This window comes from Heptranchias perlo, chromosome 2 (assembly GCF_035084215.1).
Source record: "Heptranchias perlo isolate sHepPer1 chromosome 2, sHepPer1.hap1, whole genome shotgun sequence".
NCBI lineage: Eukaryota > Metazoa > Chordata > Chondrichthyes > Hexanchiformes > Hexanchidae > Heptranchias > Heptranchias perlo.
This window is the reverse complement of record NC_090326.1, coordinates 129,435,242-129,459,199: the sequence shown is the minus strand read 5'-3', so window position 1 is coordinate 129,459,199 and position 23,958 is coordinate 129,435,242. Positions and strand designations below refer to the sequence as shown.

Here is a 23,958-nt window from a genome sequence, read left to right as displayed (position 1 = left end):
GAATGTTTTAAAAAAGTTTTAAGTGAGTAGTTTGGGATTGCTACAAAGAATTGTAATATGGTTCAACCAGGAAGTCCAAGAAATAGGTAAATATGGAATAAGAGATGTTAATAAAGAACTCCAAACACAACTGAATGCACAACTTCAAAATCAAGTATTCTCTAGAAAGGGATTCTTCCCTTTATAATACCATGATTTACATTCTAGCCAGGAAATCACTATTGCTGTTACTATTATTAACGCGCACATTATTTGTGCTTAAGGTAGCAGTTTCAGATAAATGCAAGTTCTTTACAAATAAAACAGAAAAAGAACTTGCATTTATATAGTGCCTTTTAAGACCTCAGAATGTCTCAAAGTGCTTTACAGCCAAAGGAATACTATTGAAGTGTAGTCACTGTTGTAATGCAGGAAACGCAGCAGTCAATTTGTGAACAGCAAGGTCCCACAAACTGCAATGTGATAATGATCAGATAATCTGTTTTAGGTGTTGGTTGAGGGATAAGTATTGTCCAAGCTACTGGGAAGAACTCCCCTGCTCTTCTTCGAATAGTGCCACGGGATCTTTTACATCCACCGAAGAGGACAGGCGGGGCCTCGGTTTAACATCTCATCCGAATGACGGCACCTCCGAGTACTGCACTGGAGTGTCAGCCTAGATTTTGTGTTCAAGTCTCTGGAGTAGGGCTTCAACCCACAGCCTTCTGACTCAGAGGCGAGAGTGCTACCACCTGAGGCACGGCTGACACCTAATACATTTTATCCTTCTTTATTGCAATCTAAAAATTACTGCCAGGACAATATTGGCTGGCCTTGCAGCTTTGAATCCATGCAGTCAATTTGTTGAGCTAATTAATCCAGGTATAATATCTGATTAAATTCATTTTGTAATGTTCCAACATTGCATGTACAGTGCATTGACAATCCTGATTCACAACCAAGTAATGACTGCAAACTACTTTGTTTTAGTCATAGCTGATCAGCTACAGGACAGCTACAACATGAACTGTATTAAATACCATGGTACAGGATTCAGCACATCATTTGGACTGCAAATAGCTGAGGAAGACCAGGAAAACAGGAAAGGGCAACCCATGGCATAATGCAACACACAAGACTGATAGTGAGGTCACACATTACCAAATGCATCAGATAACCATCTGAGGAAACTACTGAGGAATAAGTAGTGCCTTAAGAGCATAGGTTGTCAGGAAGCTATGATGATGCTGTGCAATCTACTCAATAAAGACCTGGAGACCAAATCTACTATCCACATAGCACTGATAATAGTGGTAAAAGTCATCATTGCCTGAAATTTCTTGGAAAGTTTTGGCGTAACTACTGTGTAAAGGCGGGTTTTCTTTTAAAGGAAATTTGGGTGCAACTGATTTACGGCGAAATATCGCTATGCACAAATTTCAGCGATCGTTTGCATTGCTCCTGAGTTATGTCCACCAACATCCCATTTAGCTCCAGCCCCCATGCAAAAGCCCAGAGAACATGAGTTAGAATCAGAATCGTACAGCACAGAAGGAGGCCATTCGGCCCATTGTGCCTGTAGCGGCCCTTTGAAAGAACTATCCAATTAATCCCACTCCCCTGCTCTTTCCCCAGATTTTTCCCATAAAGGATTTTTGCATTTATGCCAGTTCTGAAGAGTCATAAATTTAAGCCCAAAATTGTAGGTGCAGCGGGACCAGAAGTCACTGTTTCTGTTGTGATTTTTTGAGCAATTCTTTAGCCTCTCCTTACTGAGACCTCCACTGTATTTTCTCCATCTTTGAGTGCTCTTTATGGCATCATAATCTGTTACATTAAAAAGAGAAAAGCTTCCACAATTGCATTTTCTTAAACATGCTGTACTTAATGTGCATAAATAATAGTTTAATGGCTTCAGATTTGAATTTCATATCATCAATAAGGTAAAGAGGGACTTAAAGTAGATAGAAGGCGTACGTTCTGCACTTTCCTCAGGCCCCAATTGTTTACTTGGATTTCCACTGTTTTTATGCCGATTTTTACATTCGGACAAATGCTAATTGGTGTAGAAACCAGCATAAATTTTGGCATAAGTTGGATTGAGAAAACTCTGGCCCTATGACTCACGGTCATTTCAAACAAGTCCTGATGACATACACAGCATCAGCTAGTTTTCTATACACAGATCTATTAAAGAAATGTTAATGGCCTGCAAGTCCAAAATTCTACTGCTTTCCAACTGACCTTCACTAGCGAGATAAGGCATCACACTTGCATAGATCTTCTTACTTCCCATGAGTCCAGGGAGTCATGTATATTGCCAGTTGAGCTTCTGTGCACAATCCAATGCCCTATATCAACTACAAGCACTTTTTCTCCTTCAATGGTCTGTGATCTCGAACACAGGTGAAAGCCTCCTTCTCCAGGAACTTCCACGATGCTTTCATTTTAAAATAATCCTCAGTGCCAAGATCATTTGAATCAAGGAACCTTCTGCAAATATGGCTCATGACACCTTGCAATGAAAATCCGTAGGTTCTATAAAGGGCAGGCAATCCGCTCTGCCAAATTGGGGACCTGTAGCACACTCTCACTATACATCCATTAACACTGACATCTTCATGCTCTAGCAGACAGCAGCGTGGTATAGTCAGATGGCAAATCAAGGTGTGGCCTTTTCAACATCTTCATTATTTTTACTTTACCTTTCTGGTTTTTGTTTTCTCTTGCTTTGCTTCCCCTTTACTATTTCTCTGTTTTACTGGGCTGGAAATTTCTTTCAAAATAACAGCGAGCCTAACAATGCTCACCGTTGTTAGTGGCAAAATCAAAGAGCAAGTTCTAGCGACCGCACATGTGCAGTCAAACGCGGAAATCCGGAACTTGTTCTTCTGACAGTTTCACCTTAAAGTGATATCACAGGCTGCAATCAATATAATCAATGGACCAGCACCAACTTGATCTCCTGCCCAGCTGGAAACTAACCTACATCGCCACAAAACAGGTTGGCTCAGTTTTTAAAATCTAAACTAAGTTTTATCAGAGTGGGTAAGTCTTAATGACTGCCAAATAACCCCTCTGGCACTAAAAATTAACTTTTAAAAATGTGGAGTCTCAGTATTCCTGTTTTTAATAGTTTTTGGGCATTTTTTAAAAAATTAAATAAAAAAAAACAAATTTTAAAAAAATCTTTTTCCTTCTGTTTCTTTTATCTCAGTCTTTTGCTCTTATTCACTCTTTATTTCTCTACCTCTTTTATAATACCTTATCTGGCACATCCGGGTTTTTAGTCTGCACAGATTGTCTATGAACTGCACTTCCTGGTTTTCACAGCATGACTTGTTTCAAGCTGATTGGTTGAGCGTCCTTAGAGATCCTTTTACCACTCACACAGCCCGGGAAAGAACGCTGATGTTATTTGAACTCGCAGTTCAAGGAAGCTGTTGCCAAAAAGAACGGGGTAACTTAGTGGGTGAATTTAAATCTAATGCGCGGCTACAATTGCTGGTTCGCCGCTCAGAGCAATTTACGGGCCAATATCTTTCCCCTTTACTATTTCTTTGTTTTAATTCTCTCTCACATTTTATTTTCTAGTTATGCTTTCTCTGTTGATTACTTTATTCTTAAACACTCTTTCCTACTTTATGTCCTTTATGTGCAGTTTACTTTAGTGTTTTGGTTTTGATTTAAAATCTGTCTTTGATCTTGTTCCTTTTATCAGAAACAAAACAGAAAATGCTGAAGCAGGTCAGGCAGCATCTGTCGAGAGGACACAAGTCAATGTTTCGGGGCTGGACTTACCAGTTAATTTCTTAACCTTACATTTAATGGAGAGAAACAGCTACTAAATTGGACATTAGACCAACTAAATATCCAAAGTGCTGTTTCTTCCATCAGGTACTACTCCCGTTACAATTATGGTTGTAAAGAGGAATCAGGCTGATATAGTATGAAATGCTGTCAATCCCACTTCCTGTGTAATCATGTATTTGATGATCATGAAGTTTTAAAATTTATAGCCTTGAGACTAGCATGGTTCATGCTTTCCATTGGCAATCATTGGAATCTTCCCTGGTGCATTAGTGTCATGAAATAAAGTTTTGTTTATTAGGTGGTAGAATAATTAGAGTGAATCTGGAGACAACTATAAGAAGAATAGATGTCTTGAACGTTGACTCTGTGGGTTCTGATATCTGACAGACCTGGAAAATTTGTACTGGAATACTGGTGGGAAAGCCATAGCCTTTCAGTGGCCTAAGGGAAGCTCCAACAATCTTGGTTCTCTAAGTAGTGGCTATAATGCAAGGGTAAGTTCTAGGCAATGATATTGCTGTCCTGGAAAGAGATGCATAAAAGAGAATGGTTGTCTGAAGCTGATAGTCTGTGCTTCAATTTGTTGGATTATTTTCATAGCTGAAAGTAGTTCAGAAAAATAATATAGCATGATCTGGTTGAAGCTTGCTTATTTTGTTTTTATTCGTTCATGGGATGTGGGCATTGCTGGCAAGGCCAGCATTTATTGCCCATCCCTAATTGCCCTTGAGAAGGTGGTGGTGAGTCGCTGCAGTCCATGTGGTAAAGGTTCTCCCACAGTGCTGTTAGGGAGGGTGTTGCAGGATTTTGACCCAGCGATGATGAAGGAGCGGCGATATACTTCCAAGTCGGGATGGTGTGTGACTTGGAGGGGAACGTGAAGGTGGTGTTGTTCCCATGTGCCTGCTGCTCTTGTCCTTCTAGGTGGTAGAGGTCGCGGGTTTGGGAGGTGCTGTCGAAGAAGCCTTGGCAAGTTGCTGCAGTGCAATACTGGATGGTACACACTTCAGACTGCACACTGGATGGTACACACTGCAGCCACAGTGCGCCGGTGGTGAAAGGAGCGAATGTTTAGGGTGGTGAATGGGGTGCCAATTAAATGGGCTGCTTTGTCCTGGATGGTGTCTAGCCTCTTGAGTGTTGTTGGAGCTGCACTCATCCAGGCAAGTGGAGAGTATTCCATCACACTCCTGATTTGCGCCTTGTAGATGGTGGAAAGACTTGAGAGTCAGGAGGTGAGTCACTCGCCGCAGAATACCCAGCCTCTGAGTTGCTCTTGTACCCACAGTATTTATGTGGCTGGTCCAGTTAAGTTTCGGGTCAATGGTGACCTCCAGGATGTTGATGGTGGGGGATTCGGCGATGGTAATGCCATTGAATGTCAAGGGGAGGTGGTTAGACTCTCTCTGGTTGGAGATGTCATTGCCTGGCAAGCGTCTGGCGTGAATGTTACTTGGCACTTTTCGGCCCAAGCCTGGATGTTGTCCAGGTCTAGCTGCATGCGGGCATGAACTGCTACATTATCTGAGGGGTTGCGAATGAAACTGAACACTGTGCAATCATCAGCAAACATTCCCATGTCTGACCTTATGATGGATGGAAGGTCATTGATGAAGCAGCTGAAGATGGTTGGGTCTAGGACACTGCCCTGAGGAACTCCTGCAGCGATGTCCTGGGGCTGAGATGATTGGCCTCCAACAACCACTACCCTCTTCCTTTGTGCTAGGTATGACTCCAGCCACTGGAGAGTTTTCCCCCTGATTCCCATTGACTTCAATTTTACTAATAATCTTGAATCCAGGCACAGTAATAGTTTGTTTATTTTTGAAAACAAAAAGACATTACAAAAGATATAAATTAGCTACCTTAATTCGTTTACATTTATAATCTACTTAAAATGGAGGTAGGCTTACAAAGAATGTACAGCACAGAAACAGGCTATTCGGCCCAACAGATCCATGCAGGTGTTTATGCTCCACGTGAGCTTCCTCCCACCATTCTTCATCTAACCCTATCAACATATCCTTCTATTCCCTTCTCCCTCAAGTATTTAACTAGCTTCCCTTCAAGTGTATCTATGCTATTCGCTTCAACTACTCCTTGTGGTAGAGAGTTCCACTCTCTGGGTGAAGAAGTTTCTTCTGAATTCCCTATTGGATTTGTTAGTAACTTTCTTATATATATAGAGCCTAGTTCAGGTCACCCCCGCAAGTGGAAACATCTTTTCTATGCCTACCCTATCAAACCCTTTCATAATCTTAAAGACCTCTATCAGGTCACCCCTCAGTCTTCTCTTTTCTAGCAAAAAAAGCCCCAGCCTATTCAATCTTTCCTGATAGGTATAACCTCTCTTTTCTGGTATCATCTAATAAATCTTTTTTCTCCTTCTTCAGCGTCTCTAAATACTTTTCATAATGTGGAGACCAGAACTGCTCGCAGTACTCGAAGTGTGGTCTAACCAAGGTTCTGTTCGAGTTCAGCATAACTTCTCTGCTTTTCAATTCTATCCCTCTAGAAATGAACCCCAGTGCTTGGTTTGCTTTTTTCATGCTCTTATTAACCTGCGTCGCTTCTTTTAGTGATTTGTGTATCTGTACCCCTAGATCCCTCTGCTCCTCAACCCCATTTAGACTCTTATTTTCCAAGGAGTATGTGTGTGGCCTCATTGTTCCTACCAAAATGTACCACCGTACACTTTTCTATATTGAAATTCATTTGCCAATTACACGTCCGTTCTGCAAGTTTATTAATGTCTTCCTGTATTTTGTCGCAGTCCTCCTCAGTATTAACTACACCCCCAATTTGGTGACGTCCGCAAAGTTTGAAATTGTACTTCCAATTCCAGAGTCCATTTATGTATATGGTGAACAATAGTGGTCCCAGCACCGATCCTTGTGGAACACCACTTTCCACCTTTTGCCAGTTTGAGTAGCTACCTTTAACCCCTACTCTCTGCTTTCTGTTTTATAGCCAGCTTGCTATCCATTCTGCTACTTGTCCCCTGACTCCACATGCTCTGACATGAGGCTTATCTTCTTCAAAATAGCCTACTCACAAGATTAATCTTAAGAAGATAAATATTCAGTCAAAATTAAGTGATAAACAAATCCTTTGAAGTCCAAGGTTGCTCATAACAGATTTGTACAAACCAAGAAGCAATTTGACAAGTGAGCATCAGGGAGGAGAGAGATTCTACTTTGCTACATCTATATATTGAGTGCATGTGATTTTTGATTTTTTTTGTCTCTTAATATGGTGTCTAGCAATTTTTCCCCTCAACAAATATACGTACAAATTGTATAAAACAGAAAAATGTGATCTTTTGCACTGTTTAAATGCAGCAGAAAACTTTCAAGGTCGGCTTTGAAAGATCACTTTTCACCTGTATTGATTTCACAGTTTAACTTTGTAGTTTAGATGCAAAACCATTCTATATATTTGAAATAATTTAGTAAATTTTTTTAATCACAATTCTTCAATTTTTTAAATCAATAAATCTGTTTCTGCGCACACCGTTGTAGCTCCACTCAGGTTGTTCAGTAGTCAAGCTTACTTTTACAGGTTATAAAGCCAAATGTAGTAACTGGACTACTAATACCACTTTGACCCGTAAATTGCTCTGAGCGGCGAACCAGCAGTGGTCACCGCCCATTAGATTTAAATTCACCCACTAAGTTACCCTGTTCTTTTTGGTGGCAACTTCCTTGAACATCAAATAACATCAGCGTTCTTTCCCAGGCTGTGTGAGTGGTGAAAGGATCTCTAAGGCCCCTCAACCAATTAGCTTGAAGCAAGCCACGCTTGCCGGAGTAGAGTTAAGAGAGAAATCAGGAGGGCAAAAAGGGGATATGAGATTGCTTTGGCAGATCAGGCAAAGGTGAATCCAAAGAGCTTCTACAAATACATAAAGGGCAAAAGGGTAACAAGGGAGAGAGTAGGGCCTCTTAAGGATCAACAAGGTCATCTATGTGCGGAACCACAAGAGATGGGTGAGATCCTGAATGAATATTTCACATCGGTATTTACGGTTGAGAAAGGCATGGATGTTAGGGAACTTGGGGAAATAAATAGTGATGTCTTGAGGAGTGTACATATTACAGAGAGGGAGGTGCTGGAAGTCTTAACGCGCATCAAGGTAGATAAATCTCCGGGACCTGATGAAATGTATCCCAGGACGTTATGGGAGGTTAGGGAGGAAATTGCGGGTCCCCTAGCAGAGATATTTGAATCATCCACCGCTACAGGTGAGGTGCCTGAAGATTGGAGGGTAGCAAATGTTGTGCCTTTGTTTAAGAAGGGCGGCAGGGAAAAGCCTGGGAACTACAGACCAGTGAGCCTGACATCTGTAGTGGGTAAGTTGTTAGAGGGTATTCTGAGGGACAGAATCTACAGGCATTTGGAGAGGCAGGGACTAATTAGGAACAGTCAGCATGGTTTTGTGAGAGGAAAATCATGTCTCACGAATTTGATTGAGTTTTTTGAAGGGGTAACCAAGAAGATAGATGAGGGCTGTGCAGTAGACGTGGTCTACATGGACTTCAGCAAAGCATTTGACAAGGTACCGCATGGTAGGTTGTTACATAAGGTTAAATCTCATGGGATCCAAGGTGAGGTAGCCAATTGGATACAAAATTGGCTTGACGACAGAAGACAGAGGGTGGTTGTCGAGGGTTGTTTTTCAAACTGGATGCCTGTGTCCAGCGGTGTGCCTCAGGGATCGGTGCTGGGTCCGCTGTTATTTGTTATTTATATTAATGATTTGGATGAGAATTTAGGAGGCATGGTTAGTAAGTTTGCAGATGACACCAAGATTGGTGGCATTGTGGACAGTGAAGAAGGTTATCTAGGATTGCAACGGGATCTTGATAAATTGGGCCAGTGGGCCGATGAATGGCAGATGGAGTTTAATTTAGATAAATGTGAGGTGATGCATTTTGGTAGATCGAATCGGGCCAGGACCTACTCCGTTAATGGTAGGGCGTTGGGGAGAGTTATAGAACAAAGAGATCTAGGAGTACAGATTCATAGCTCCTTGAAAGTGGAGTCACAGGTGGATAGGGTGGTGAAGAAGGCATTCAGCATGCTTGGTTTCATTGGTCAGAACATTGAATGCAGGAGTTGGGATGTCTTGTTGAAGTTGTACAGGGCATTGGTGAGGCCACACTTGGAGTACTGTGTACAGTTCTGGTCACCCTATTATAGAAAGGATATTATTAAACTAGAAAGAGTGCAGAAACGATTTACTAGGATGCTACCGGGACTTGATGGTTTGACTTACAGGGAGAGGTTAGACAGACTGGGACTTTATTCCCTGGAGAGTAGGAGGTTAAGGGGTGATCTTATAGAAGTCTATAAAATAATGAGGGGCATAGATAAGGTAGATAGTCAAAATCTTTTCCCAAAGGTAGGGGAGTCTATAACGAGGGGGCACAGATTTAAGGTGAGAGGGGAGAGATACAAAAGGATCCAGAGGGGCAATTTTTTCACTCAAAGGGTGGTGAGTGTCTGGAACGAGCTGCCAGAGGCAGTAGTAGAGGCGGGTACAATTTTGTCTTTTAAAAAGCATTTGGACAGTTACATGGGGAAGATGGGTATCGAGGGATATGGGCCAAGTGCAGGCAATTGGGACTAGCTTAGTGGTATAAACTGGGCGACATGGACATGTTGGGCCGAAGGGCCTGTTTCCATGTTGTAACTTCTATGATTCTATGATTCTATGAAGTGCAGTTCATAGACAAACAACGCAGACTAAAAACCCGGATGCGCCCGATAAGGTATCATAAAGTGACAGAGAAAGCAAAATAAAGAGAGGATAAGATTAAAAGACTGAGATAGAAGAGACAGAAGGAAAAAGTTAAAAAAAAAATTTTTTTTTTTTTAATTAAAAATGTTTTCTTTAAATGTCCAAGAACTATTAAAATCAGGAGTAATGAGATGCCACATTTTTAAAAGTTAATTTTTAGTGCCTGAGAGGTTGTTTGGCAGTTACTAAGAGATACCACGCTGTTAAAACTTAGTTTAGATTTAAAAAACTGAGCCAATCTGTTGTGTGGTGATATTGGTTAGTTTCCAGCTGGACAGGAGAGCAAGCTGGTGCTGGTCCATTGATTCTATTGATTGCAGCCGGTGATATCCCTTTAAGGCAAAGCTGTCAGATTGCTGGCGAATCAGAAAGAGCAAGTTACGGATTTCCACATTTAACTGTGCATGTGCAGTCGCCGGAACTTGCTCTTCAATTTCGCCACTAATAACGGTGAGGGCTCTTAGGCTCACCGTTATTTTAAAAGCAATTTCTGGGCTAATTACATATGTAGAGGATACAGAGTGGGAAACAGTTGAATACAGACTTTATTTCATGATTGAAGATGATTTTAGAACTCAGTAAGAAAATAAAGTAGATTTTCCTTCTATGTGGGGTGAACTGGGTATTCCACTGTTACCCAATGTGTGCTATGTTGTAAGAAAAGAACTTGCTTAAAATAATAAATACTTTGAGTTTATTATTATTGCAAATTTGGAGACCATATTTATATGCTCTGTTGTGTCATTTGATCAACTGTTCACCTTTTCCTAAACATGACACTGTGATCTTGAAAATGTTCTTCTTGGTATGCAGTATTAAGTTCATGGGCTTGCTTTCCTTCTAATTGTTACTTCTTTAAATCTGAGTCTTCAAGCTTAATTCAATCCTTAGTCCTTTATTTTTTTAAAAACGGATTACATAATTTACTGCCACAGACGTATGGAAAGAAATTCCAGCCTCAGCTGCTTCAGCTTCATATAACTGATGTTTATAAGTGTGGTACTACCATTGCATGTAGCATATTTACAAAAATAGTCAGAGGGAAAAGAAGTTCCAGTCACATTATTATAGAATTTATCAAAATATTTGTTGTGTAAATCCAAGCTTAAGCACTCTGCATCTTAAGTATCTTAATAAATTTTAATTACATTAAACTGCTAACTGATGGGTATTTAAATTGGCAAAATAGCAACATTTTGTTGAACTTTAGGTTTCTTAATTTGCAGTGTTGGCATTTATTCAGTAATTTCCGTTGATATGTAAAATCAGACAGTTTTTTTCTTATCCAAGTTTTTCTGACTTTAGTCAACTTTAGATCTGATTTCTGTCTTATCCATCCGATAATACTGTGATGCTAGCTACACAACCCCAAAGTGTGCCAATTTCTAATCTTGTATGGTAGTGACAATGATATATGAGGTCACTGTCATTATCATGCATGGTTATTGTGCACCATGTTCATGAGGTTTTCTTTAACACAATCATCTTTCCATTTCTCACAGTTCATTTATAATCACAGCTTACAATGAGGTCATCATGAAATGGGTCTATTTACCCTTTGAGGCGAATGTGCTTGGAGCTTTCAAAATACACACATTGTCTGCCGTAAAACAAATGCAAATTTTTTTTTGTAGATTTATTATAATGAATATTGTAATAAAATTAGAAAACTATATGGAACTACAACAGATTTCAGTGTACAGTAGTCTCGCAAAAACAATTTGTATTAAAAAATAAATTGGGTGTGGAAAGATTACATCTCTTAATTTAAGAAAAACTGTCTCTATTCCTTGCCTTCCCATTTGTTAGTTGTTAGTTTGTGTATTCCCCCCCGCATCATGCTACCCTCTTTCGTCAGGAGGGCACAATGGTACAGCTCAATTCTGCTCCGTGGCTGATTCACTAGGAGACTGCTCAAATGATGTGGGAAAAGATTCTTATCAGCTTATCCTATTTTTCTGGTCTGACCTTAAGCAGTTTTTCTAAACTGCTAAAAATTAAGTGCCTTCCAAAAGATAGAGTAAGAAACAGTTCTATGCCAGATAACTACTTAATGCTCTTCGTTTATGCATCATGACAGACAAAAACAGGTTACTAATGGTACTGCAATAAAAGGACTGATGAACTCCATCTCATCTTGTTAAATACTGCCGGTAAATATACAAGAAATAAAGCACTGAATCTCGCATAGTGATCATTTGTTACACATCACCATGGGTTTTATCTGCTACTGGTTCTTTTTAAATTCATCAGTGCAATGCACCACCATCTTTCAGATAAAAGTTTACTCATTTGAAACTACTGTGCTTTCTGCTGGCTAGTCCAGATTTTAAAACATTTAAGCTCCCTCTCAACAGCTTCTTGGTCAATACACAAAGCCACTTATTCCGTTCATGACAACACACATCTGAATGTTCTGAAAATCTGACTTGCTAATGGTGGCCCACTTACCTTCCTCAATGTGGCATTTAACATGTTATCCATTTCAACTTTCTGTACTTCCAACTGCCAATACAAAAAATGAACAAAATTTGATAAGTGTTGTACATCAGTTCCAGTTCAGTGATTTCCTAAGAAATCTACATTGCCCTCAAACAATTAAATATTCTGTTCTTTATCCCTCATCTTTAAATTATTTTCTCCCTTGCCCACCATTACATATCATTCTGTAGATTCTGCAACTAGAGGATGTGTGAAAACAGCCTAGGTTGACTTCATAAAATAAATATGAATGAGAGATGCCATTGAAACCATCTCAACTCTTCTATCTAGAAAAAACCTACAGTTTCCTACCACCTCCTTGCTGTCATACCATTCAAATACAGTGTAGTAGTTATGATCCTGTACTAACAATTCAAAGGTATTGAGTTCAAATCCCACCATGGGAAGTTGTGAAATTGAATTCAATAAATCTGGCAGGCTGCCACCAGTAAAAATAAATGAGCATGAAAGCTGCTGGATCATAAAAGCCCAACTTATTCACTAATATCTTTCAGGGAATGGAATGGTCACCCCTACCCAGTCTGGCATATATGTAACTTCAGTTTCACACTATGTGGTTGACTTGTAAAGCTCTCAGGGCAACTAGAGATGAGAAATAAATGCTGCCTTGCTAACATCTCAACAACAATCTCTTAAATGACTCCAATGTTTTTGCCATTACTAACCTATCCAGAAGTCCATTCCAAGTTCTGATTAGTTTGCATGAAAAGCTTCCTGACAACATTCCTAAATTTGCATTTCAGAAGGTTAAAGCTATGTCCTCCTATGATACTGTCAAGCTTACCTTTAAATTGATCTCAAAGTTTACTTTATCTGTACCATTCGCTTTCCTATATAATTCCATAAATTCCCCTCTCAGTCGTCTCCTTTCAAGGCCGAAAAGTCTATGTTCCTTGTTTCTTTCCTCATAATTCATTCTGAGACACTTAGGATCAGCCTCATTGCTCTGTGCATCACCTCCAGGCGTTGAATGCCTGTTATGTCTGGGTGACCAAAGTGTGATCTGACCAGAGCACTGAACAGGTTCAACAGGATATCCTCTGATTTATACTTTGATTTTGCAATGTAGTCAGCATTCTATTTGCTTGGTTTATGAATGTGTTAAATGCCAAGTTCACTAACACCATTAGATCACTTTCAATTCATCCTTAAGAGATTTTGATACCATTCACAGAATACGTCTATTGCCCATTTTGTTCTTCCAATGTGCAGTACTTACATAGAATTACATGCAATCTATAGCACAGAAACAGGCCAAATGGCCCAAATGGTCTATACCAGTGTATATTCCATACGAGTCTCCTCCACCCTAATTTCCTCTCCCCATCCTACCCTTGTATCCCTCTATTTTTTTCTTCCTCATGTATGGATCAAGCCTCCCCTTAAATGCAGCATTGCTATCTGCTTCAATTCCATGTGGCAGCAAGTTCCACATTCTCATTATTCTCTGTGTAAAGAAATTCTTCCGTAATTCTTTATTTGATCTGTTAGTGGCTATCTTATATTTATGCTCCCTTGTTCTGAATTCAGCTACAAGTGGAAACAGTTTCTTCACATCCAACCTATCGAACCCCTCCAGAGAAAAGAGCCCCAGCCTGCTCAATCTTTCCTGATAGTGCAGAAAAGATTGAGAGGATGCAACTTTCTCCAGTGCATCAATATTTTTTTTGAAGTATGGAGACCACCTCCAGAATTGCACACAGAACTCCAAGTGTGGTCTAATCAAGATTATATATAAATTTTACAATACTTCCCTGCTTTTGTATTCTATTCCTCTAGAAATGCACCCCAGTAGTTTGTTTGCACTCTTCATGGCCGTACCAACTTGTGTTACAACGTTTAGAGATTTATGTATCTGTATTCACAGATCTCTTTGCTTCTCTACTCCATTTAGTTTCTTATCTTCCAAGGAATAAGTGGCCTTCCACCAAAATGAACCACCTTGCACTTGGTTATATTGAATTTCATTTGCCATTTATCCCCCACTCTGCAAGCCTATTTAATCTAATGTATTTTGGTGGTCCTCCACATTATTAGCTATACCCCAGTTTGGTATCATCTGCAAATTTAGACACCATGGGCTTGATTTTAAAAGGGCGGTGGGGTGGCAGCGAAGGGGATGGGGGGGGGGGGGGGTCAATGGGTGCGTAGCAAACCGAATAATAAAACCGTACCATTCCCAACGCAATCGCAACTTAATTGGTGCCCTTAACCTTGCTTCCGGGTTTGCCATCCGAAAGCTGCGCAGTGGGCGGACTGCACAACCGCATGACAGGCTGTCAGCTGGATGGTCTAGATTTAAAGGGCCATTGCTCCAATGGATTTTGCTGGAGCAAAGAGCCAGAGACCTAATGGAGCAACACAGGGGCAAGACTGCTCCAAGGTTCAGCGATGCCTCACTTCAGGTGCTACTGGTCGAGATGAGGAGGAGTGAACTATTTTACCTGGCTGACAGGAGGAAGCGCCCTGCCCCTGCCACCAAGAAGGCCTGGCTCAAGGTAGCAGATGAGGTCACCAGCAGTAGCAACATCTGCCACGCTTGGGTCCAGTGCAGGAAGCATTTCAATGACCTAACTAGGTCAGCAAAAGTGAGTACACTTACTGATTCTCCTGCATTCCGTGTTGCACATCACCCCACCCCCTCACATCATTCTGCACTGCCAAGACTACTCCAACACAGCACTCCTCACATCCACTTAAGGCTCACCCTCAACATACCTGCACTTCCTCACCTCCCCATTTGCGACCCCACCACTACCACTCACCCCAATCCTGATCCACTGTGATGTCTCTGACTCATACTCACCCTCTGATTCACCTCTTTCATGGTCAACCTCACCCAAAGCACTGCATTCATCGGCTGGCCACTTCACCATCACTCACTCACACCTCTGTACTTTCTCCCCTTCTAGAAGAGAGCGCAAAATGCACACGAGAGGGAGAGTACTGGAGGGGGCCACAACAAATAGTGGTCCTCACAGAGGCGAAGGAGGCAGCCCTGCAGATCAGCCACACTTGAGTGCCTGTCCATCGGGGACGCCGAGACTGGCACCCCAAAAACATCTGGTGACACAACTTTAACATTAATCGCACACAATATGAATTGATGTTAATGCTTGGCATGCTGAACACCTCAGTATGTTCATCGTAACATGACACATCTGTGATGATGCCTAATATTGCCTTCTGTTCTCTTAAAGGCCCTTCAACGACCGCAGTGATGGGAGAGGGTGATTCCTCAGAGGAGCTCCCGGCCTCTGAGGGCGCACTGTCACATCTTAGCAAGCCGGTACTCACATCTCGGTATTTCCTAATAGTCAGTTAGTTGGGCTGGCACCTGGTGAGTCACCACACACAAGTGAGCACGAGCAGAGACTGGTGGCAGGGGCAGCTGTGGAGAGTCTGCATTGGTGGGTGCACTCCTCTCCAGGCTCTGCTCAGCTGGGCGCAGATTCTGAACCCCAGGGACCATCCTTTAAAAGGAGAATTGTCGAGGGACAGTAGCACATTTGCGCAGAGGATGGAGGAGTCCAACTCCTGCATTAGTGGAATGGTGGCACAGGTTCATGAGGGAATCTCTGAGATACTGTCACAGAGACATGAGGAACTGTCTGAGATAGTGTCGCACATAACCGCTGAAATGTCTGAGATAGTGCCGCAGGTAAGTGCGGGAATGTCTGCGATGGAGAGAAGGCTAACCTCCATTGAGCTTCAAGCACGGTTCAGAAATGAGTCCATTCGGGCCCTGACAACGGCTGTTCGGACTCACGGGGAACAACATTTTGTCACCTTAAACAGGCAGACAGAAACTTTACAACTGGGCTTCCAAGGCATCATACGTGTCCTCCAAACTGTTCTCCAGCAGGGTGGTAGGAGCGATGTGGGCCTGGTCCAGGAGAGGGATGATGGCAAAAGGGGACCTGGAAGTGGGGACGCCACTCTAAGCGCTCCCACGTCTCACTCGTTGCCCCCCTCTCAACCAGTACTCGCAATGCTGCCTCCTCTCCAGGTGGCAGAGTCTGCCCCTGCACAGGTGCAGGTGGAGCAGTCTTTGGAGGGGGCTTCACGGGCTCCAAAACCCAGAGGGCGTAGGCCGAAAGCATCTAAGCAGTCAGGGCATGAACATGAGCAACCTGCCACTACCTCTGCTGCAGCCACAGGGGATGCACCACATAGAAGCTGTAGGAAGAGAAAGGCTAAGGATTTGTGATCACGAATGGTATGCACAAGGGTGTCTGACAGACTGTCATGTTTTTCATTTATATTTGGTTTTTGTTAAAGTCACATTAAACGTTATCATTCTCATCAATACTGCCACGTCTTGTCCATTCTTGACTGGCTGTTGTGATGGCGCCCTTTCATGTGCTTCATCATGAATGGCGACATTTGATGCCACCCTGTGAGTGACTTTACAGTGGGTGTATGTGTAGTTGCAGGACTATTTTGTGCACGGGCGGGGGGGTGGGGGGGGGCGGGGGGGTGCGGGGGTGGAAAGAAGGCGGGCTGATGTTGCCGTTGTTCTTTCCAGGTGGTGTGAGGACTGGACTCTTCTCACTTTCTGATCTTACGAGAACCATTCACATATATGAGTGACTCCCTGGCCTCACGAGCAGCCAGGTGAGCCACTGCTCTGCCCATGGATTCATCCTCTTCCTCCTTCTCCTTCTGCTCCTCAATGTTGATTGCAGATGTGGATGCTGGATGAGGGCATGGGGCCTCATCAACCAGTAGCCTTCTCTGTTGTGTCATGTTGTGCAGGACACAACACACTACTATAATGCAACCCACTCTCGCTGGTCCGTATTGAAGCACTCCCCCAGAACTATCAAGGAACCAAAATCGCATCTTCAGCAGTCCTATCGCATGTTCAATTATAGACCTGGTGGCAATGTGGCTGTCATTGTATCAATGCTGTTGCTCGGTGGTGGGGTTCCTCAGAGGTGACATCAGCCACGTGTGCAGGGGGTATCCCTTGTCCCCGAGGAGCCAGCCCTTAAGGGTGTTCAGTGCGTGGAAGAGGCCCGGGATGTTGGATTCCCTCAGAATGAACGAATCGTGACAGCTGCCAGGGAATCTCAAACACACGTGGTTACGAATGAACTGAGTGTTGATGGAATGATAACCCTTTCTGTTGATGAACAGTCCTGGCTTGTGTGGAGGTGCTCAGATTGCTATGTGCGTTCATTCGATTGCACCCTGTACACGTGGGATGCCAGCCACAGGGTGGAATCCCACTGCCCTCTCCGTCTGGCTGAGGTCGTCCATGGGGAAGTTGATGTATTGCAAGGCCCTGCGAAACAAACCGTCGGTGACCTACCTTATGCACTTGTGTGCAGGTGACTGAGAGATCCCGGCGATGTCACCGGTGACACCCTGGAATGATCCGGAGGCGAAGAAGTTGAGGGCAGTGGTCACTTTAACTGCGACGGATAATGAGATGCCACCAGGTCCAGCTGGGAGAAGCTCAGCATGAAGGAGGCTGCAGATGTCTGCGACCATCTGGCGACTCACTCTCAGCCTCCGTATGCGTTGCTCCTCAGAGACGTCCAGAAAGCTGAGCCTCGGTCTGTTGACTCTCTGACAAGGGTAGTGCCTCCTGCGACGTCGCTCCCTCTGTTGTTCCTCTCTGTGCTATTGTACAGGTGCCTGTGGCGCAGCACTGTGTTGTAGAGCTACAATTGGCGGAAGTGCACGCTGTGCCTGGCGAGGATGGTGATGTTCCTCGTCCTCGGATGTACTGGTGAATGCAGCCATCGTGCCCCCCCCACCCCCCGCAATCCTGATGGTGTCAGTTTGAAAGGGTCCGAAAAGTTAGTAAATATGTGTAAACAGAACAATTCTGAGTGGAAACCAAGAATTTTCAGTCTAAACACAAAGATCTCCTAGCCAAATGTTTGTCTGAAAGAACTGAGTGCCCTGCTGCAATAATTCACCTTTTATCCCCATCTGTCAAACAGGGATTTAAATGAACAAACGGGTGCCGGCTGAGACACGACTTGTTTCCCACGGCATGTTTCAAAGCGTTGAAATCGCTTGCCTTCATAGCTAATTGCATTGTTGGATTTTTTAAACTAGTTTAAATACTTCAATTGCTGCTTTAAATATCGTCCCGCCAGCACTTCCGGGTTCAGGAACGGCGCACACACCCACATGGCTCTGGGTCTTGCGTGTTCTTAGGCGAGTTGGAGCCAGGATTTCTGCCCGCACCTGGAAAACGCAATTTTCTTTGCTGCTGCCACCCCCAACGCACCCGCACTTTTGATTCAAAATTGTGCCCCATGCCTCCAATTTCTGTGTCCAAACCATTTATGTAGATGGTGAACAACACTGGTTCCAGCACAGATCCCTGTGGACCACCACTTCCCATCTTCTGCCTGTCTGAGAAAATTCCCTTAATTCCTACTCTTCGTTTTCTGTTTTGTAACCATTTTTTGATCCATTGCTCTAACTGGCCCCTGACTCCATACGCCCTGACCTTTTTCATGTGTCAGATGCATTGAGATTCATCTGCCACTGTTCCACTCACTTACAGATATTGTCTAGTTCAATTTGTTGGTTTTTGGTTGCCTCATAAGACTCAAATGCCTCAATTGTTTAGCATTTCTGAATACAAGTTGGTGATGCAAATTATAATCATTAGGGGCCCCAGCACCATCATTGGGCACTCTAGTACTGCCTCCAGCATGCCAGCATCACTTCCCTAATAAGTAGCCACTACTTCCTTTCCTTCAGCCAATTTCTTGTATATTAAAGAGTTTAGTTTTCTTATTTCACTTTTGATCATCTTATTGATCTATTTAGGTTCATGTTTTTTTTAAAACTGCACTTGTGAATTCCAGGTATATATTTATCTTGCATCCTCTGTAGCATGCCTTTAAAGGTATTCCATTTGACCACAATGGAGATAATATTAATTAATACTAATTAATTAAACTATATTGTGGATTCTATCATGACTTCTGTTCCCTGTTTGCTAGACTTACTATTACCAAAAGCGAGCTACTTCTCTGGCACATTGGGTCATGAATGAAACATGCACTGCATTTACTAACTCACTATTTATTAAACACTTAAGCATTCCCAATTTATATTAGGTTGGCTGAAATCCCCCAATAATATAACCTTCCTGTTTTCACATACCCTTCTTATCCCTTTGTAGAGGAAATAGTCTTACTTCTTCTATTTTGGCAGTCTGTATCATAGACCAAGTGACATCTCTGTTCTTTTTGCACTAAACATCCAGAGTAGATCATTAAGTTAATTTTCACATACCAGAGGACCTACCCGCTTAACCTCCCATGTGTCCCTGACATATAGAGCTACATCATTTCCTATCTGTTCTATTCTGTCCTTATATATTGCATTAATTTCCTTCTACAGGAGTTAACCATGTTCTGATATTCCTATTATATAGTAGTTCCCCAGAAATTACAAACTGAAAGATCCTCAAGCATGCCAAGAGAATCACCATTGAGACCATGCTGATAAGAGCTGGTTAAGACAAGTCATCCACAAGGAAGAATTCAGAATGGTAAAAAGGATCCAGAACAGTAAGATAGAACACGGTAAATAGAAACCGGGTGAGCAATGAGAGATAAATGGATACACTCAAGCACAAGCAATATCAATGCTGACAACTTGGAAAATCTTGCAGCTAATCACACAATACATGATGGTGTCAACTGCTTCATGTGCCATCAGGTTGATTTCCTGAAGAGAAAGTGGCAATGTTAACAGCAGTAACCTCTTGACCATACAACAACAAAAACAACATGCATTTATATAGCGCCTTTAATGTAGTGAAACGTCCCAAGGCACTTCACAGGAGCCACATAAGGAGATATTAGGACAGGTGACCAAAAGCTTGATCAAAGATGCAGGTTTTAAGGAGCGTCTTAAAAGGTGGAGAGATGTAGAGAGGTGGACAGGTTTAGGGAGTGAATTCCAGAGGTTAGGGCCTAGGCACGGCCGCCAATGGTGGCGCGATTAAAATCAGGGATGCACAAGAAGCTAGAATTGGAGGAGCACAGAGATCTTTAGGGCTGGAGGAGGTTACAGAGATAGGGAGGAGCAAGACCAGGGAGGGATTTGAAAACAAGGATGAGAAGTTTAAAATCGAGATGTTGCTGGACTGGGAGCCAATGTAGGTCAGTGAGCTCCAGAGTGATGGGTGAACAGGACTTGGACTTGATGCGAGTTAGGATACGGGCAGCGGAGTTTTGGACGAGCTCAAGTTTAAGGAAGGTGAAAGGTGGGAGGCCGGCCAGGAGAGCAATGGAATAATCGAATCTAGAGGTAACAAAGGCATGGATGAGGGTTTCAGCAGCAGATAAGCTGAGGCAGGGACGGAGACAGGCGATGTTACGGAGGTGAAAGTAGGCGGTGGAAGTAGGACCCTAGAAGGGCTGTTTGTGTCTATGAAACATGTGAGAGAGCTTGCCTCTCTCGCATTGACCTGAATGGTCATTATTAGTTATTAAGAGATTCTCTTTGCAACAAGCATTGTCATCTGAGAGTACAAAAGACTACTCAAATTGCCTGGCTAAAATATGGAGCTCACCACATGGGGAATAGTTTTGAACTGCATAATTGCATTCCATGGAGAAGCATTTTGGTACATCTTGTGAAAAGTCCTATGTCATATTATGTCAATGGGAAAATGCATTGTTTAGAAGTCTCATTTACCTGCAGTACTTGTTATGCCTGTAGGTAGCGCTGTGAACTAATGTTATGTGACAGCCTAACCTGGAATTATCAGTAGTAAAAGGTGATTAAAAAACAGGGGCCCCTATAAAAAGGCAAAATATCAGTCAGTAAATCTTTTTAAAAATTGGGGCCTGTAAATTCTTATCTTTAATAAGTGGCCATTTATTTCGTTAGTCCCAATCTGAACTCCTGCCGCTGTTGTGTGGCCCGATATCACCTGTCCCCTAATGGCCCAACCTGAGATAAGTAAATTGTAAATATTTTTAGTACAACAGGGAAAAATGTACCTTTTCTCCTGGTAGTAAAGTTCACCACCCTGCGCCTGTGCTGTGAGGGCAGCCTTTGGTTGCATTCCTGGCTCCCAAATTCGGACACCCACCCCGCCATACGCCCGTTTTCAGCTGGTGTTGTTGGCTGGTTCCCCATTGCTCTCCAATCTGCCAGTCCTGCAACCTACTACCATTTCCAACCCATTCTAGGCTATTGTTACCCTGTTGCTACCATATCCGGGCCCCTGCCCCCTTCCAGCTAAATGTGCTGGTGCGTTTTCACCCTCATCGGTTCCTCTGCCTCTTCACTCCGTTACCCGCGCGCCAAAAAACCTACAATTATAAAGAGCACTACGAGTGCGCAGACAAAAAAATTCATATATTTTTGTTATATGCCCCAGAATTTTTTCCTGTTCAGCCTCTCCCCGTCCTCCCTTGTTCTTTCACCCATTCTCCCATCCCCTATTACCCGACCCTTATGCAAGTGCTCTCATTCCCCGCTCCTTGAATGTCTTTCCCTCCATCCCTGCTCTACTTCCCCCATGCCCAGCCACTAACACTGAACTACATTCCCATTCTCTCTCATCCAAGCCTCTTACCTTTATCTACCTTCCTCTCACCCCCAACCTCTAACTGTGATCCACTCTCCTCTTGGTCGCCCCCATACTCCTCCTCTCCCTTCTACTATTTCTGCTGTATCCTCTTGCCCGAGCTCAATCTTTCCTCCCACATTCCCCTTTGACCTCTTCTGGCTTTTATCCCTCAGCCCTGGTCCCATTAAACCTTTCCCTCTAAACCCATTTGAACTAGAGACTACATCCTCGAGTCATATTGGCATTGCCACAGTAAATCAGAGAAGTGATTATCAACTGTCAATGAAATTAAACTGATCATATGTTCAAAATTATAATGCAACAAAGTGACTCTGCCTTTCCTCAATGTCAAAACAAGATCACCAAGGGTAACTAAAAAGACAAATATATCCTACTAATTACAAAAAGAAAATTAACAAAAATTTCCGATGTTGAAGTTTCAGCCAGGCCATGAAGGTGAGATATTGAGCAGGGTAAAACACTTTCTTACAGGGAGGGGAGAGAAAGTGAACTACATTTCAACTTGCCCACTCTCACATCTCAGTGCATGGATAGGGAAGTACCTACAACAAAGGTCTGAGATTTGTCATTTCTGCAGAACAATGGTGCATGGTGCATGAAATGAGAGAGAGGAGAATAACCAACTTTTAAAAAATTAATTTTGTGGTCAAGTTGAGAGCTTATTTGTACCAGGAAATGGAACACTTTCATGCATGCTGTAAGTACTATGGCCTGTGACTTAAACAAGGGAGCCAGGTTGGGCATAGTTTGGCAGGAGGCAGAGAGTAGGGATAATGGGCAGGTACTCAAATTGGCAGGATGTGACTAGTGGTGTCCCACGGGGATCTGTCTTGGGGCCTCAACTATTCACTGTATTTACTAACTACTTAGACCACGGAATGGAGAGCTACATATCCAAGTCTGTCAATGACACAAAGATAGGCAGCATTGCCAGCAGTGTAGATGGAAGCATGAAATTACAGAGATATATTAATAGATTAAGTGAATGGGCAAAACTGTGGCAAATCGATTTCAATGTAGCCAAGTGTGAGGTCATCCACTTTGGACCTGTAAAGAATAGATCAGAGTACATAAGAACATAAAGAATAGGAGCAGGAGTAGGCCATATGGCCCCTCAAGTCTGCTCCGGCATTCAATCAGATCACGGCTGATTTTCTAACTCAACTCCATTTTCTCGCCTGATCCCCCTATCCCTTGATTCCCCTAGAGTCCAAAAATCTATCTATCTCAGCCTTGAATATATTCAATGACTCAGCTTCCATTGCCCTCTGGGGTTGAAAATTCCAAAGATTTACAACCCTCTGAGTGAAGAAATTCCTCCTCATCTCAGTCTTGAATGGCCATCCCCTTATTCTGCAACTATGCCCCCTAGTTCTAGACTCTCCAGCAAGGGGAAATGTTCTCTCAATATCTACCATGTCAAGCCCCCTCATAATCTTATATGTTTCAATGAGATCACCTCTCTTTCTTCTAAACTCCAGAGAGTATAGGCCTGGTGAAATGGGCCTAAATGGTGAAAAGCTCAAAACGGTGATGGTTCAAAGAGACTTACAGGCCCATGTACATAGATCATTAAATGTCATGGACAGGTACAGAAAATAATCAAAAAGGCTAATGGAATGCTGGCCTTTATATCCAGAGGACTAGAATACAAGGGGGTAGAAGTTATGCTACAGCTATACAAATCCCTGGTTAGACCACACCTGAAGTACTGTGTTCAGTTCTGGGCACCGCACCTCAGGAAGGATATACTGGCCTTGGAGGGAGTGCAACGTAGATTTACGAGAATGATACCTGGACACCAAGGGTTAAATTACGAGGAGAGATTACACAAAGTAGGGTTGTATTCCCTGGAATTTACAAGATTAAGGGGTGAATTGATTGAAGTTTTCAAGATATTAAGGGGAACTGAGAGAGTAGATAGAGACAAACTATTTCCACTAGTTGGGGAGTCTGGGACTTGGGGACTTAGCCTAAAAATTAGCCAGGATTTTCAGGAGTGAAGTTAGGAAATGCTTCTACATGCAAAGGGTGGTAGAAGTTTGGAACTTTCTTCTGCTAACGACAGTTGATACTAGCGCAATTGTTTCCTAACGTGATTCCAGAATGGTATGTTGCCTCCCTGGTGCCAGGGTCATGGATGTCACTGAGTGGCTGCAGGACATTCTGAAGGGGAAGGGTGAATAGCCAGAGGTCGTAGTCCATATCGGTACCAACGACCTATGTAAAAGAGGGATGAGGTCCTACAAGCAGAATATAAGGAGTTAGGAAA

The 23,958-nt window shown here is 42.8% G+C and overlaps 1 protein-coding gene across 1 annotated transcript in view; it reads right to left on the bottom strand.

The window, feature by feature from the left end:
• Nucleotides 1-23,958, bottom strand: part of LOC137332389 (uncharacterized) — a 209,816-nt gene that overhangs the window by 104,135 nt on the left and 81,723 nt on the right. The window contains exon 9 of the mRNA XM_067996189.1: nucleotides 12,047-12,100. Coding sequence (XP_067852290.1) covers nucleotides 12,047-12,100 — 54 coding nt within the window. The remainder of the gene's footprint in view (nucleotides 1-12,046; nucleotides 12,101-23,958) is intronic.